The 16,777-nt window shown below is 44.4% G+C and overlaps 2 protein-coding genes across 3 annotated transcripts; one reads left to right on the top strand and one right to left on the bottom strand.

The window, feature by feature from the left end:
• The first annotated feature begins 601 nt into the window (after positions 1-601).
• ldlrap1a (low density lipoprotein receptor adaptor protein 1a) lies at positions 602-7,349 on the top strand. 2 transcript variants are annotated; one of them, XM_019875577.1, is made up of 10 exons: positions 602-1,543; positions 4,476-4,618; positions 4,786-4,898; positions 4,973-5,087; positions 5,184-5,256; positions 5,464-5,544; positions 5,876-5,973; positions 6,068-6,102; positions 6,627-6,658; positions 6,958-7,349. In XM_019875577.1, the coding sequence occupies exons 1-10, from the start codon at positions 1,459-1,461 to the stop codon at positions 7,002-7,004; spliced, it is 822 nt and encodes a 273-aa protein (XP_019731136.1). In that variant the 5' UTR covers positions 602-1,458; the 3' UTR covers positions 7,005-7,349. The 2 variants fall into 2 exon arrangements, with proteins under 2 accessions (XP_019731136.1, XP_019731137.1); XM_019875578.1 differs by lacking the exon at positions 6,627-6,658.
• A 3,105-nt stretch (positions 7,350-10,454) lies between these two features.
• Positions 10,455-16,675, bottom strand: LOC109519186 (fibronectin type III domain-containing protein 5-like). The gene is made up of 6 exons (XM_019875576.1): positions 16,418-16,675; positions 13,881-13,999; positions 13,505-13,703; positions 12,857-12,946; positions 11,503-11,700; positions 10,455-10,628 (listed from the first exon to the last, which is right to left on the bottom strand). Exons 1-5 carry the CDS (start codon positions 16,482-16,484, stop codon positions 11,561-11,563), a joined length of 615 nt encoding a protein of 204 aa, XP_019731135.1. The 5' UTR covers positions 16,485-16,675; the 3' UTR covers positions 10,455-10,628; positions 11,503-11,560.
• Between the last annotated feature and the right edge of the window lie 102 nt (positions 16,676-16,777).

Below are 16,777 nucleotides of genomic sequence, written 5' to 3'. Positions count from 1 at the left end.
GGGGGTTCCGTGTCATTTACGTGTCACCAGCTCAACTAAGAACTTGTTTTGCAATTTCCCAACTTAAATATGACAGCCTGAATTTTGTCTTAAAGGGAAACGACGTTTTCATCGAGACACAGTCTTGGTGTGCCAAATATCAACCAAAACTGATTTGTCTCCTGAAGCCTAAAAGATGGCATCCCTTTGTTTACAGCAATGTACATTGACCTCCGGAGGAATGTTGCTTTGTTTAGTTAAGTGCCAAGTGTTGTGTTCTCCATTCTTACTTCAATTGGTGTAATTAGCATTAATTTTTTTTAAAAGGGTGTTCAATTGTTTTTGTGTCACTAGAACGTATCTAGATGGTGTAGAGCAGGGGTGTCAAACTCATTTTTGTCGCGGGCCACATCGTAGTTCTGGTTTCCCTTGGAGGGCCGTTATGAATTTTGAGAAACCATATCAATGTTTAATGACCTCCACATCTTACATACACAGCGCACAACAAATTGATGAATAACTAGTTTTAAAATCAGAAGTCAAGAATAATGACTCTTATTGTGGATTTCATATGACAATTTGAAATTTTGGTTCCGACTTTAGCAAGCATCATGGAACTTGACATGCTTGATTTGCTTTCGCGGGCCGCAAAAAAATGATGTGGCGGGCCAGATCTGGCCCCCGGGCCTTGACTTTGACACCCGTGGTGTAGAGTTTACAAGGCCGATTGCAATGAAGCAGCGGGTTGTGACTCTGATTGTGTTGTTCATACATGTATTTACTTGTGGATTTAATTTGGGCATTTTTGTACTTCTCATGATGTTAAGTTGACTGCTCTAATTTTCCAACCAGGTTGGGATTTTGTGAATGTGAACCATTTTGATCATGTTTGTGACCTGAACCTGGAACACTGTTGTTGTGGATCACTCACTTTCAGTACATTCAGTTCATATTGTGAGAAAGGAAGAATGAAGAGAGGCAAAGAGAAATGATTTGTGTTCTTTTTTTTCCCCCCTCCGTTTTCCACATCTCATTTTACGCAAAGTGACGGACTTGAGTTTGCCCATCACTATTAAAAGTCTTGCTGGAGGCACTGCAAGCTATTCAGACTGCGTGATCTTTATCCCCGGCATATATTAAATCGTGTTTCTCGAAAGCCTTTGAGACAATACTGTTCCATACGGAACGGTCCTTCCAGAATTGGAGGTCATTTTCTGTACCCTGCGAAATGTCATCCATTGCAACAAGGCAACTGACTATCGAGCTTTAAGAAGTGACTTCTGAAATCCAAATTCGCATAAAATCCAACGTTTTATTTTCCAAGACGCTTGTGCGGCTTTTCGAGCTTTATGTCGTTTCACGTGGGTAGCAAGATTTCTGACGGCCCCTGAAGGCACCGCGAGGACGCGCTGCCCCCAGCGGTTCGCCGGTCAGCACTTGTGAAACTTCTCCGGATTGTCTGCATCTTGTAACGCCGAGATGGATGTCCTGAAGTCGGCCGGGAAAGCCATTATCCGAAGACCCAGTGTGGCTAAACAATCCTGGACTGCCAGAAGACACAAAAGTAAGTTGGTGTTTTTTCCCCCTTTAATCTGAATAAAAATAAAGTGCTCATCGTTAGATTTGCATCACATGAAAGTATTTTGGTTCTCTTGTGAATTAGTAAAATCCCTAAATGTGTTGCTGAGCTTTTCTACTTTAATGTGCAGACGGTAACCCCCTTCAAGAGTGCTCCTTTAAATAGTAAATAGATTTTCCTGATGTAGTCACTTGCTATTTATTGCCTAGTTGTTGAGTATACTTTTTTCAATTACACACACACACACACACACACACACACACACACACACACACACTTCCGTTTGACTGATGTAAACGGAGAGGTGAGGGTCTCCAATAGAGCAGCCATTGATTTCAGTGTTTTGCTCAGGGGTCCTAGGCACGTTCAGTGAACTAAATTGCACTTGATCTTAATTAGTAAGTCCTCTAAAAAGTATAGAAAGCCTCAACGCTTCCTTGCGTGTTTGGCACAGCTCCCGGTAGAGATCCTCAAACAATTTTCAGTTGTTTTGGTCTAAAAACAAACATACAAACAAATAGAGAGACTTTCAATCTTGAGGTGACATAATGCGGCAAAGCTCGCACAAATTCAGGCTGAGCCCGGAGGTACATGACACTTCTCAGACAGGGAAAGAGGAAAAAAATTGCCCTCAACCTCTTGTCAACACTTCAATAATCAATATTGTTTTTGATCATTTGATGTTTTTGATCATGCGTAAGCATTTATTCGAATACTAATTCAACTTAATCTATGTAGCGAAACACGGTTGCAAATCAAGACTCTTTTTGTAATCCAGATTTTCTCCATGGAAGGAATTTCATGCTAATCGTATTGTTCAAAGTGATGATTAGCGGAATTAAGGCTTCCTGGTAAATGCGGCAAGTGACCCACTTGTTGTCGAAATAACACATTACAGTACAGGATTGGGCTCCTGGGAACAAATTCCTCACCAGCGCCGACCCGTATCGACCGTCCCAGACCCTCTCAAGTTGCCTCACGTTACAAGGAACTACAATGGCTGACTTTATTTATGGGGGGAGGGGGGGTCATGAGCACATACTAAACAATACTGGCTGTTTATCAAGTTCAGCATGTATATCCAAGAACCATCAAGTAGTTTTGCTGCAGCGGCCCTCATCCACCACCTCAACTTGGATTGGTAAACATTGTGCCTCGGTTGCATACATTTACTTTGACTTATGCTATGTTTGAATGTCTGTTTAAACAAACAAACAAACAAACAAAGAAAAGAAGGAAACATTTGGCGCCAGGGGTGTATGGACACAGTTGACGGTTTCCGTGGAGATTGCGCGTTTAGCCAACTGCCTACCATTTTGGAGCGGCGTGGAAATAGATGGGCCAGAGTCTAAATTGATGGAAAAATAATATTGGCTTGCTTCTATGCCACTCTTTTTTTGTTTCGCATTTTTTTTCTTTACTACTGTGTGAATTTATTTTTGTTGCTAGCACATGTACGCTTTGTTTGCATTGGTTTGTTTTGTGTCTCAGTCCATGTGGTGCTGTTGCTGCCTTTCCTGTATGATGATGTTACTGAAGTGCTAGTGCCACTCTTGTTTAGAGAAAAAGCGGCACAACCTCCAGCCATCCGTGTTCTAGAGCGCTTGTCCTCATTAAGTCGCGAGTCGGCTGACTTTGGCGAGAGTACACCCTGGACCAGTCGAAAATGCACAACAATTTTATATTCTGTCCATTAGTTTCTTCCTTAGTTTGGAGTTATCCCTCCACCCCTCCACCTCACACACACTCCCCCAGAACACCCTTTGCTCCCTTTTTTCTTGCTCTGGAGGTATATAAACAAAGTTTCAGGGTCAGGGCCGGGTGGTATCAGAACTGAGAAGAAAGTGCACAGCTGCTCCTTCAGCAGTGACTCGATGCGCCTCACTTTTCTCAACTTGTGGCTGTTGTTTTACTTTCTGCAACGTAATGACACACACGCCCTCCATGCTCCCGACTCTTTGACATTAACGGCCGGGGACTATAGGTTGGTTTTTTTTTTCGATGACACAGTTCAGGAACTGATTGAATGGCAACCGGATCCCACAAACGTAGACACAAATCCATCCCAAAAATATTGAATAACAAAAGCGCACCAACAAAGCATAAACAGACATTGCTGGTCAAGAAGAACCAGGAAAAAGAATACATGAAGAAAAAGAGCTTGCAAAGGCAAGGAAATAGTAAATCCGAGATTATAAACGAAATGAATCTCGTCCAATTTCGCAAAACAAAAACATGAGCAAGAACAAAGAGAAAATAACATAAAAACAAGGCGAGAGACTGGAGAGCAAAGACGACAAAGATGAGGTCGAGAGATCTAGAAAACAAGACTTGCGCAAGAGCAGCAACAAGGTCAATCATCCGACAGAGACACGGGCTCTTGGCAGTCTTGAAAAATTTGGCTAACCTGATGACGAAATTGGCAGCAAGTGGACATGCTGGATGGAAGGCCCTCCTCTGCACGCCCTCCCACCAGATAATGATGCCCCCCCCCCCGCTCCCTCCCCTTTAGGAGCAGTGAGCAGATGAATCGGCTCAACTCAAGTTGAATTTCTTTTCCTTTTTTCCAATGTTCAGACTTCAGTTGCCAATTTTAGGACTTGAAGCTTGCTTGACAAGAACCTAACTTTGACTTCAAGTCCATCACTTAAAAAGTATGAGTTGAAAATCGGCATTTAATTTTATTTTTTACCTGATGAGAAGTGCAGAGGCCGCCACCTCATTGATGAGGTATAACAACGATGACATCTGACCTAACCTACCGCTACAAAAAACAAAGCTTCGCATCAGTTATGTGTTCCAGTGACAAAGTCATAAATAATGTTAAAACCAAAATGAGACTTAGTCCCACTTGTAACCGTGATTGGAAAACAGAATCGTTCGTTGATTTGCTTACATTTGATTTGACATTGGGAAGAGCTTCCAGAGAACTGGACGGACACGAGAGAGACCATCTTGGAGGGGATGACCTTTAGCCTCCGTCACCTCGGAATGACCTTAGTGGACCAGCCCAAAGGCGAGGAACTGGCGGCCGCCGCGGTGAAAAGGATCGTTGCCACAGTAAGAGCGAAATATTTGCTCCATTGCTTTGCCTTGCTCAAATGATACGTCGGGGTTTGTTCATTCGGAGAAAATTCTGTCCGTTGCCACCCAGAAGGACGGGAAGCGTGTCGTCATCCTGATGTCATTTTAAATTCATTTAGTATTATTTTTTTTGTGCGTGGCAGGGAAAAATCTGTGGGAAGAAAGTGCAGAAAGTCTACCTCAAAGTGACTCCTCAAGGCATCACCCTCTATGACAGTTGCACCAACAACTTCATGGAAAACATCTCCATATACAGGTGCGTGTGCAGAGCTGCCAGCTTTTGTCATCCCCGCGCTACGTATGTCCTAACTTCTCACCGCCGCACTGCAGAATATCCTACTGCGCGGTGGACAAAGTGCACGACAGAGTGTTTGCATTTATCGCCCAAAACACCCTCAACGGGACGTTGGAGTGCCACGCCTACCTGTGCTCCAAGAGGAAAGAGGTGCGAACGGTGCTCTCCATACGTGCTCACTCAGTCGTTACAATTGCTTGACATGAACTGGTTGTTATTCAAATGTTTGGACGGTTTCTTCCGTAGGCACAGGCTGTAGCCCTGACAGTAGCGCAGGCCTTTGGAGTAGCCTTTGAACTGTGGCAAGTCACCCGAGAAGGTAAGCCTTCGACTCCTTGCGGTAGACCCGTCCAACGGAGACATGACAACATGAGAGTCCTTAAATAGTCGGCTGATTACATTGGTAGCAGGTGTGAGAGCTGGAGGGACGGCCCTCCTCTGCCACCTGCTGGGGAAACACAAGAACAGCAGCATGACAATTCTGATCATAAAAGACCTCGAATATCCTTTGGTGTCCGTGTTTTAGAGAAAGGAGGGCGAGTCCAGTCCGGTTCAAGCGACGGGCTCAGCAGCTGCTCCAGTTCCGAGAGATCCCCCGGCCCCAAAGGTGAAACTGCTGCCACCCAGAACCAAACCATAAGGACGCATTGCGCTCTATTTTCGTGACCGGTCAAAGTCACTCACTGCTCCTGAATGATTTGATATCGACAATGATTCAAAGGGTTTGATGCCCGCTGCTGTCATATTTATGAGTGAGATACATCTGACATTCACGTCACATGTCAGCAGAGCTCAGACTCCGTCTGCCCGTGGGCCCATCAAATTCCTCCAAAACCAATTCCGCATGTGCCGTCGATGAAAAAAGAGCCGGTTATGTTCAAGGAATGCCACCTCTGACACTCTACATTAAAATGGAGAATTGTTGTCTGACCTGCAAGACGTTGCCCCGGTCGACCTGTTGGACGCTGAGACCAATGAGAACGTCGATCAAGTGGACAACCACGGGACATCTGAGAGGAACGATAATCCAGCCTGGGTAAAATATAGCGACGCACACTTATACACAGTTACTTCGTGATGTCTGAGGAGATAAAGCTTTTTTTTTTTTTTTTTTAAATTTTCAAATGTAGGCACTAGAAGATGACTTGGACGAAGCCTTCTCCAGGTGAGTTTGGTGTGTTAAGTGGTGCCAGTATTTAGCTAAACTAATCCTTGGTAATCACCATTCACCCCCGAGCCCACCCCAATAATAAAACCTGCTTCAAAATATTCTCATATTGTAGTTGACACTTATTTTGCTCGGCCCCTTGCTGTTGATTTTTCTGTGTACTACGACACAATGAAAACCGAGGCAGGAGTTGAATCAACTACAAATAACGGCTGGAATAGAACAAATAAATACAGGATTCCATAGCTGTGTACACAGCCCTGTTCAAATGTCAATGTTTTGGTGACATGTCCCCAAAAAAATTCTCTTTCCTGGTTTGCAAAACTCAACTTCATTGAGCACTTTAAAACCCACCATAGGACGCACAACACAAACCAAGAGATGATAAGGTTTCTTAAATACTTCATACACAGCAATGTACAAAACCGCCACACAAAGTATATATACCGGTATATATATTTTTTTGTCTTGTTAGTTTAACTATTATAACAAGCTCAACTTTGGTATGTTTGTGTCTCCAGCTGTGCTGCGGACAGCTCGGGTTCACTTCCAGGTGACGTTGAGTATTGCTGTCAACAGTTTTGTATCCTAATTTCGATCATCAACGCAAATCACTTTGCACCTCCAAAACACCGTCGCATGTGCTCTTTGCTAGCTTTCATGCTGTGACTCGATTCATTTTGCTGAAAATTCCTCCAAAATGAGAACAAAAAAAAAAAAAAAAAAAAACGGATTAATTCTTCCGTCGGGCAATAATAACTAATCTGATTTGAGTTTGGGTTCAGGAAAAGGGAACTGAACCTGTTGCTATCGATGTTGTCTTTACATGTAACTTTTGAATTGTCCCCCTAGACTGGCCGAGTCACGTACTCACTCCCAGATCTTGGACGTTGGGCTGATGCCCCAACGCTGACTGTTTGAACCCGCCTGGCATGGTGCCAAATGGCAACGGAACCCCCCCGCCGCAAACCCCCCAAAACACCCTTTTTGGGAATGACTTCCTCAGCATTTACACAAGGTGCCGCTTCACATGCAAAGTGCACTTCACGAGCTAATGGGAATTTTGCTGTATTTATGTCTGCAACATGGGATGATGACAAAAAAGTCAATCAATCAATAGTTTATGTTAGAGATGGATTTGGGCCGAAGCAGAAAAGCAGCGGCTAGGTGAATTTTTTCAGCAAATATTGAAGGATAGGTTTCCAAATGCCAGGCTGCAAACATACCAGGTTGCCTGTTTTTTTTTTTTTTTAAATGTGATTATGACTAAATTATACCCACTGATTTGAAATAATAAAAGTAGTTCTGAAAAAAAAGTGTCATTTGAGCAATTCTGTCAGTCATCTGACCCTGGATGAGTGCATATATTTTACATGTTTTTCTTATGAACTGCAAGCGAATGGGTTGTCTATTTTTTTCCCCCCTCGGTCTTCTTCTATCTGCAACTAGTTGTTTTTATTTGATAGTTTTTCTGACGCGCTTTAGGCTCTACATATCATTGAAATAAATAATTGCAATCTGATTTGCTTTGGGAGAGTAAGCAAAGAACAGTTCTCTTAGTTCTCTTGCTAACATGCAGGTGGCGATGTTGTACCACAGGCAAGGGGATCAAGTGTGAAGTCATGTACAGTATTTATTTTTTTTTAATCTTTCATTGACAAGATCTTGCTTTCACGACCTGGAGATGTTGTCTTTTGTCTTCAAATGTCCACTGTTACTTTTTACTATTGTTATTTACTATTGTTGCTACTATTGTTATTCCTTTTTTTGTTATTGCTATTATCACTCCTATGACTAGTGAATCACTGTTGGAATTGTATGTCACATGAACTCGTCGGCACTCGTGTCAAATAACAATGTTGTGATGCAGCGCTGTAGTTTACCTGCTTACTCAAAGGCCAAAAATGGCACAAGAGCGGTCAGTCGAAAAACATCCCTTGGAAGACCGTCCTTTTACTGTTGCACTCGTGCTAGCGTGCTGAACGCCTGTCAGAACAAAGAGCATACTAATACACTTATCCTTACACACATGTCGTCTTGGCACATTATGTACTCGATTGTGGGAGGCCGAAAGTCACGTGATGGGCCTCACACTTGCTCGCTCTCGGTGAATCGGTGTGTCAGGGACATTGCGTCCCACTCTGCTTACTTAACCAACTGCATTATTAAACAGGCCTCCCTCACGCTTGGTTTCATGGAAGCGTGCAGAGAAGACCAGAGAGGGACTAGGAAGACCAAAAGAGCGCTTTTACTCTCAAGAGTACGGAAAAATGCTTCGAGCTGGAACTGTGTGGTGCATTTATATGTCAATGAGGTGCCGAGGACTCAAAGGTCAAGTGAGAAACGGGTTTCCAAAATGGCCCCGAGGCAGTTTTGTGTCTCGAGGTGGTTTTGTTTGTTTCGGTTTGTCTTTATTATTTTTTGCCAGAGTGACGCTGTCTCGCAGGGGTCCCCAACCTTTTTTGTGTCACGGACCAATTGAGACAAGTACACGCTGTTTGCGGACAGGCAACCATTTTTTTTTTCCTTTATCGCTTTTGAAGCACTGGTTCTGACAACAAAGATAATTCAACATTTTCAAAAATCATCATTCCTATCAAACAAGTTTTCCGACAGTAAAACGAATATTATAAAATAACATCGTTAACTACTATGAAATGGACCAATCAGGAATCATGCAAACGTCATCATTTTTAAGTGATGATCCAACATATGCCGTAAGTGTTATTGCTACCTGCAAACGTGGCTGATCAAAAGATGACACTATTCATTTTCATCTGGTGGTTGCTGGCTAGTTATTAGCAATAATAATAATGAGCAAAACGATAGTATAACAAGGCGTGGTTGGGGTCCCCTGCTGTATAGGACAAAATACATCTGCACACGCGAGGAACTCACGCACCCAAAAAGTCTTACAAATATGCAAAAATGGTACATTGAAAATATTTATTTCTTGTCGTACAGTACATACTTGGACATTCACATTTTCTTGGAAAATAGGATGAGCGTTTCACTTAATTTCCTCACCTGACCATGGAGAAAATTAACTCCAAAAAATGATTGAAGTTGATGTCGATATGTTTATTTCACGAGCGTGTTTTGCAATTGTGTCAACAATTGAACATAATGTGCTTAAAAAAAAGTGTTGTTTACACAACAACAGTAGTGCCGTCCATTTTGCCTCACTTCACAGAGACGCAAGACAAAGTGGAGCGGGAGGTGATGGCAAGCCATTTCAGCATTGGGGATATCCTACTAGTGCTTGTCCAGGTACTAGCATGCGCTTTGTCCTCACTGGTAAGATAATTCAACACACAAGGGGAACGCCTGTGTTCTTATTACTGCCTGATCATGTATGCGCACTCGGAGAAAGACTATGTCCTTTTCATACGACCATCTGACAGTTAGTATAATAACTGGGGCGCACTAGTACAAGTCAATCTGCTGGAACTAGTTGAATCATTGGGGCACAGTAGGATGACTCTAGGAACCACGAGTTGAATAAGTAGTGTGCACCGGTGACAACTATGACGAATGACGAAGCTGCACTAGTAGAACGACAATCTTACTGGTGCACCACTGCGGTGCCCACGAATCCTGAAAAGGGTGCACCAATAGAAATGTGAACATTTTTCATGTTGTATTTGCTTTGTAAGTAACATGTCGGAGAAAATTCTGTCCGTTGCCACCCAGAAGGACGGTAAGCGTGTCGTCATCCTGATGTAATTTTTCATTCATTTAGTATTATTATTTGTGAACATTTTTCATGTTGTATTTGCTTTGTAAGTAACATGTCAACATAACTGTGAATGTTTTTTTTTTTTTTTCCTCTTACAGAATATGTGCATACTATTTGGTATATAGTGGAATTTTCACAGCACGATTCTCCACCGGCTTTTGTAAATACATTTGGTTTCACTGAAGACCGAGAAGTCATACACAAATATACTGTAGATAGCATCGTATTCGATCACATCAATGCCGCGGTGCAAAACAAAAACAACTCAAGGTCAATCTTATGCCTACGCATGTATTATTCTCGAGGATGTCCTGACAGTACACTCAACCTGTCGCCATTCTGCATTGCAGCCATTTAAATGTTTCCAAGTAACTTCCGGACATCCAAGTGCATGGAAGCTCGTTGAAAAAGTAGTGAGATGTCGGTGTGTTGTTAAAAAAACAACAACCAAACCAAAAAAAAAAAAAAACCTTGTCATATTGTATTCCCCCAAATGTCAAGGGCACCCACAAGCCAGTAGGATGGAGGTAAGTGGTGGCAAAAAGATCAACTGAGGGCAGCAGCCGCAAAAACAAACCAAAAACAAAACAGATGAGACAATCAGGAAGTGTAAGCACAGCAAAGGGTGCTTTTGATCACATCCAATCCTCCATTGTTCCCTTGTTGGAAGCGTTTTGATTGCACTTGATCAGAAGTTTTTCGAACAGTTCTTCACTGTGCCAAGAGCAGTTGAACGTTGAATCTGTAGTCCAGCGTGTTTTGGCTGCGGAACGCATCTCAGGCTCTAAAGGAGAAGAAAATGCACTGGAAGCAATTTTATAATCATAGTTTTGATGGCTTATCGTCTCCCCCTCCCCCCGCCCTTTAAACCGATTCAATAGTTCACCATTAATCCTGCTTGCGAAGATAACTCTGGAATGTTTATAAGTCAACAGTGGAAGATTTCATTACCGCAGCCAAGGAGATTGTTTTCCTCCCCGTTTGCTTGTTAGCAGAATTACGACTCAAAATGGATTTACGCAAAACGGGAGGATAAAATTCAGCACATTACGCTGCAGATCCAAACAAAGGTGCAGGTGTTTTTTTTTTTTAATCCAATTATGTTCATGCAATGATTTAGCATATTTTCTCATAGATGAATGCATCTGAACGGTTATAAAGTGTGATGAATACATCAGCAGGATTCCGTTTGTATCATGCTTTCATTTCTATGCACGGTATATACGTATTTCTTTACATGTACCATCCACTTCCTGATTTGCTTATTTTCACGAGGGTGCAGGTCATGCTGGAGCCGATCCCAAATGTCGTCGGGCAGGGCTGCTACACCCTGAACCGGTTGCCAGATAATCGCACGGCGCCCATAGACGAACAAGCATTCACGCTCATAATCACATCTAAGGGCAATTTTGAGTGTTCCATTAGCCTGCCATGCATGTGCTAAGGAATGCGGGAAGAATCTGGAGTACCCCGGAGAAAACCCACACAGGCACAAGGAAAACATGCAAACTCCACACAGGAAGGCCGGAGCCGGAATCGAACCCTGCACCTCTGCACTGTGAGGCTGACGTGCTAACCCGTCGACTAGCGTGTCGCCACATTTAGATTCAGCTTAAAAAAAAAAAAACATGAAATGCGGTAAGGGCAGTAATCGTCACCTGTCCTGAGGTTTGAGGGTTTGAAGTTATTGCAGGGCGGGCAGACGGCGAGCGGCCGTTAAACGTTGCTGCGCAGGAGCCCTCCCTGCGGATGCTCGGGCGTGCTGCACTCCGACGAGTTCTTGGCCTTGTCTTTGTTGTTATTGGGCTCGTTGTCTTTGATGATGTCATACTGACGGCAGAACAGGGCAATCACGCCTGCGACACAAAGGCGGGGTTGAGAGTGTCGGAAGCCACCCGTGCAGACAGACGGGTCAGATTAAAAACGCAGCAGCGGAGGGAAGACAGAACGTGTGTGTGTGTGTGTGTGTGTGTGTGTGTGTGTGTGTGTGGGGGGAGATTGACACAGGCGGCGCGGGAGAGGAATAATTCATGATGGGGGAGTTACGTGGGCGGTGGAGGCAGGAGGCCAAGTTTCGCCTGACGCATCCGTCCACCTCTGCCATACCTTGAGGTCCAATTAAACATGGGAAAGCACAATCTGCCCTGTCAGCCTTGAAATACGAATGTCATCCTTTGCCAGTCTTCCCACCCCCCAAAAAAAATATCATTCCATCATCGTATTGCTTTGTAATAATCCTCATAATTTAACAGAATAATTATAATAATAAACATAATCACAATTTAATTTCAACAAAAAAAAAAAAAAAAATCATTCCATAATCGTGTTGCTTTATAATAATCATAATAATACAAAAATCTGTGTTGACAAATGGCAAGATATAATAATAAACATAATCACAATTTAATTTCAACAATTTGACAATAAAGTTGTACTTGACTTGACTTGATAATACAAAAATCGGTGTTGACAAATGGCAAGTAAAGAATGAAGCACTTTTTGCCACATTTTGTTGGCTTGGTTTCAATGGACATTGTGCGGCTCCTTCTGGAGTTGGCAATTTGGCAGAAGGCGGTCGCACTTGCTCAATAAGTCGCAGTAATACGAGTCATTTCCCATTGTTAAAGAACACATGCCCGTGAATGTCATCATAGTGTTTGTCGACATGTGTTGCGCCATTGTGTCGGTTAGCCCGTTTATGGTGAGATGCATTATTTGTTAGCATGAAGCTAAACAGACTTTACTGAGGCAAAGCTGTGAGGTTTTTGAATTGTCTCTGTTTCACATTTGGTTTGACGGTAAACTGGGAGCGGCAATAAACATGTTGAGGCATCTTTTTTTTTTCTGAAGAATTGTTCACTCTCGAACAAACTGCCCCTTGTTGTGACATAAGTTGAGTTCACCGCTTCCATAAAAGCGTTCGGATCATCGGAACGAGTGTCGGGTGGCAAGTCAAAGCGAAAGTAGGCCAGCTACAGATCGTCTGTGTCCGTACGCGGATCGGTCGGTTACCTGCCCACATGACAAGAACCACTGCGATGATGATGACCTCGCCCGCTCGGAGCTGAGCGGCCTGGCCCATTTCTTCCAGTGTGAGCTCGTCTGGGAAGAGAACATAAAGAAATGACTCCAAAGTCCTACCTGCTGCCCTTCCTCACGACTCTCACATGGACAAAAATATTGGCACAATGGATCATAACCGCAAGTGAAAAAAAAATGGACTTGCTGTCTTGCTCTTCCTGTACTTATGCAAAGCTTTTAAAGTGTATTTGAGACCGTTCTCCTCTCTTGGGGATATTTCTTTGAGATACGCCCCCCCCCGCCCCCCCTTGCCTCTCTTATCGCCCCGCCGCTGATGAGCGTTTAATATTTGCAAGGCCCCCTTCTGAAGCAGCCGCTCTTGACGTTCGAACTGGGTCGGCCCTGATAAAATTGGAAGCGGTGCATGCGGCGGCTGCAGATGAACCGTTTCTTTCCTCCGCATTTGCGAGGGAGGACTGGAGCCCGTACGTGAGGGTGGGGCTTACGGACGGCAATTGCGGTGCTTTTTTTTGGTGGTCAAATGTCAAATAGGCCTCCTTTTGAAATAAATTGGGTGGGGGGGGGCGGGGGGATAGTCGTTTTGATGTTCCTTTTCTCATGCTATTTTCTGTCCCTCACCTGGACTCATGGACGCCAGCTTCTCGGATTCTTTGGGGGTTCGGAAGAAAACGGGCTCACTGGGGGGACTGCTTCCTCCCATGCTTATGCTCTGCACGTGAACGATGTACTCGGTGTCCTCGTCCAGTCCCCACAAGGCACACGAGCGAGTGGTGGTGTTCACCTCCTGGATGAAGCGCAGCATGCGCACGTCCTTTTTCTGCCGAGCGGCGGCAAAGACATGAGCGAGGTTTTCGAAACGCTGTCACGTAAAGCGACGGGCTACTCAACTTGACGACAAAATAAGCTACAAGAGTAAAACATATCCGGACAAAACTCATCTCTGGTCCCTCGGCTAAAAACGTTCCGATGCGTAGAAAACCGTGGCTGGGCGCACCTGTTGTGTGACGGCAAATCCGATGACGGGGTCTCCCTCCGGAGTCTCCCATGTGACCACGGCCGAGTTGACCTCGATCTCCTTGATGGTCACATTGAGCGGAGCTGACAGCAGGCTGTCTGAGACGGCAAATAAAAGAAAAGAAAAAAAAGAAGATTTAATCAGATGACATGTAATATTCATGCCCGATATGACCACACGGTCACTCACTGTGTCAGATCATCGCCTCCCTGCCCACCGGGCGATCTTTCATTTCCGTTAATACTGAGCGTAATGAAGCACACCGAGACCTTTTGGCGAGTGCCGGCTTGCTCATTAGTCTTCTCATCTTCCTGCTTCCGCACGCGCATTTCCGTACGGCTGTTAAATGCTTTACAGGCAAAGCAATAATAATATGCAGCCATATTGTCAACAATAATAGCCTGTGGTCCTCAAGCAGGCTGATGAGAACTCTTTATAGTCAGCGCCGTTTTGATACGTTGGCAATGCATGAAGGAGAAATCTTTTGAGAGGATATAAGAGAGCGTCGTAAAAAATTGGCTTGGCCCCTGCACCAACCAACTACTATTTACTTTTTCAGTATGTCAAGATAGTCCGCCATTAAGTGCACATCTGCCCTGCGATTGGCTGGCAGCCGGTTCAGGGTGTCCCCCGCATGCTGCCCGAAGACTGCTGGGATAGGCTCCAGCTCCCCCCACGACTCTTGGGAGGAAAGAAGCGGATCGCAAAATGAATGAATGAATGAATGAATGAATGAATGAATGAATGAAAGTGCACATCATTTCATGACCTTGATCAATTTTGTTCGATGCATTTTTGACTGACATTCTCTTTGTTCGCACCAACCAATCAACAGTCTAAATAAATAACTACAAGTCAGAATCAAATAATTACTCCCGCTGCTGTTTTGTCACCTTTCAAGTCCTCAAAAGAGGGACAAATAGTCACTTTAGAGGCCAGGCGTGTCGTGTCGTGCATGCTGTCCTTGATGTCAGTGGAAGGATGACTAGAATCTCCGCTGGACAAACCAACACGATCACGGGACCTTGCTCGAGAGGTCATTCGGAATCACCCAAAAAAAAAATAAAAAAGAGGGACCACTTGTGTTTGACAAATATTCATTCAAAGTTTGAATAAATTGTTTTATTTCGCTCCGCTGTGATGACTTTTCCCTGCCCCAAGCGCATCTGCCACCTGTCTTTCTCACATGGGGTCGCCATGGCGACCGCATCACCTCGGGACACTGCTGCACACCCAATGATGAGCGGTCCAATCATGCTGTTCTCCAAAGACAAATGTACTGTCTCCCACTTTCTTTTCTCCGTTCAATACTAACGCCATCAACACAGCGCAAGAGGAAAACTCGATTACGTAACACACGAGGAACATCATTTTTTTTTTTTTTTTTCCCCTGGGGGTGACAAAACGCCGCATGGCCCCCAGAAGCCTTCCAGTGTGCGGATGGAGTGTTCAAGCATGCATTGCGAAACGCTGGCAGTGCTGACTTCAGCACACAATTAGAAGCAACGGATTTCCTCACACATCACTGACAATCATCACCAATAGGATGACATTTTTTTTCCTCCCAAGTCTTCTGAAATCACCATTTGTTAGGAAGTGTGGAAACTGTCCGCTTTCAGGAGTGAAAGCTGAGAGTCAACAATTCCTAATTGCTCATGTGCATGAGAAATTGCATTCGCAACACATTCGGAACGACAGAACAAAATGTGCAGCGCATTCTGGATGAGTCACCAGTTTATATCTTACGCCTTTGTTGCTTCAGTTGTGACGTACGCAGCCCAGAAAAATGAAGGAGTGTTCGTACCCTCTTGAAAAGTGAAAGGAAATCTAGTACAGTATATGAATTGCAACTCGACTGTAACAGAAGTGTCGGACGCCAACAGCTTCATAGGTAAAAGTGTAGCGCTCATATTCGGACTTTTTAATGGCTTGTTTGGCTAATATTTGATTAAAAAAAATGTGTATTTCACTAAAAGTTACATTTTTCCGATACCAGTATGACTATTCGAAAAAATATTTTTTTTTCTCTGATATTCTTGTACTTTTATGGGTTTTCCTCCCCAGCGTGGACCACCTACTCGTCCCATCGAGGCACACGCCACTCATTCGAGTTTTATGACACCTGCTCTGTTTACAACCTACAGGGGGCATATTTGCACCATATCTGGAGATTGCTGTAATATGCTGCTATGTATCGACTTTTTCTTTGTCCTTTACACACTCAGTTTAGCTGGAAGGGGAATTGCACTACCCCCCCCCCCACACACACACACAAAACAAGGTGATGTTGAATGAGAAATTTGAAAACGAGCACTTTAATACACCCACATCATCAGTCATTTTGACTTGGCAAGCAAACTGAATGCACAAGACATGCACTGTAGACACACACACACGCACACACACACGCACACCTCACTCAAATCCGTTTCCAGCCGTGGGCATGTGTTCTCTCGAGCAACACGTGCCGGAGTCATGCACGACCGTCTGCAGGTAAGGAGCTTCTTTTTACTCACCGGCTCGAACGGGGGACGTGCACAGGAAGCCGAGAAGGATCACAGACCGCCACAAAGACCCAAACATCCCTCCTGCCTCCCGGCTTGGTCTTCCTCCTCTTCTAACGTGTCTTTCCACACGGCGTGGCCCATTTAGAGCATCCCCCGAGGGACGCACGCATCATCCAGAAGCTCCTTGCGTTTGCGGCGGCGACGTCGACCGAGGCTCGCCGCAGCAGGAGGAGGCTGAGGATGATGAGGTTGATCATGAGGAAGAGGAGTGTCCAGCTGTTGGAATGTACGTGGTGCAGTCTCTCTTTCGCTCTCTCTCTCTCACACGCTCTCTCTCTCTCTCTCTCTCTCCCCCTCTCCGCCTCTCGC

Source organism: Hippocampus comes, unplaced genomic scaffold (genome assembly GCF_001891065.2).
Source record: "Hippocampus comes isolate QL1 unplaced genomic scaffold, H_comes_QL1_v1.1 scaffold12, whole genome shotgun sequence".
Classification (NCBI taxonomy): Eukaryota; Metazoa; Chordata; class Actinopteri; order Syngnathiformes; family Syngnathidae; genus Hippocampus; species Hippocampus comes.
This window is presented reverse-complemented; position numbering and strand designations above follow the sequence as displayed.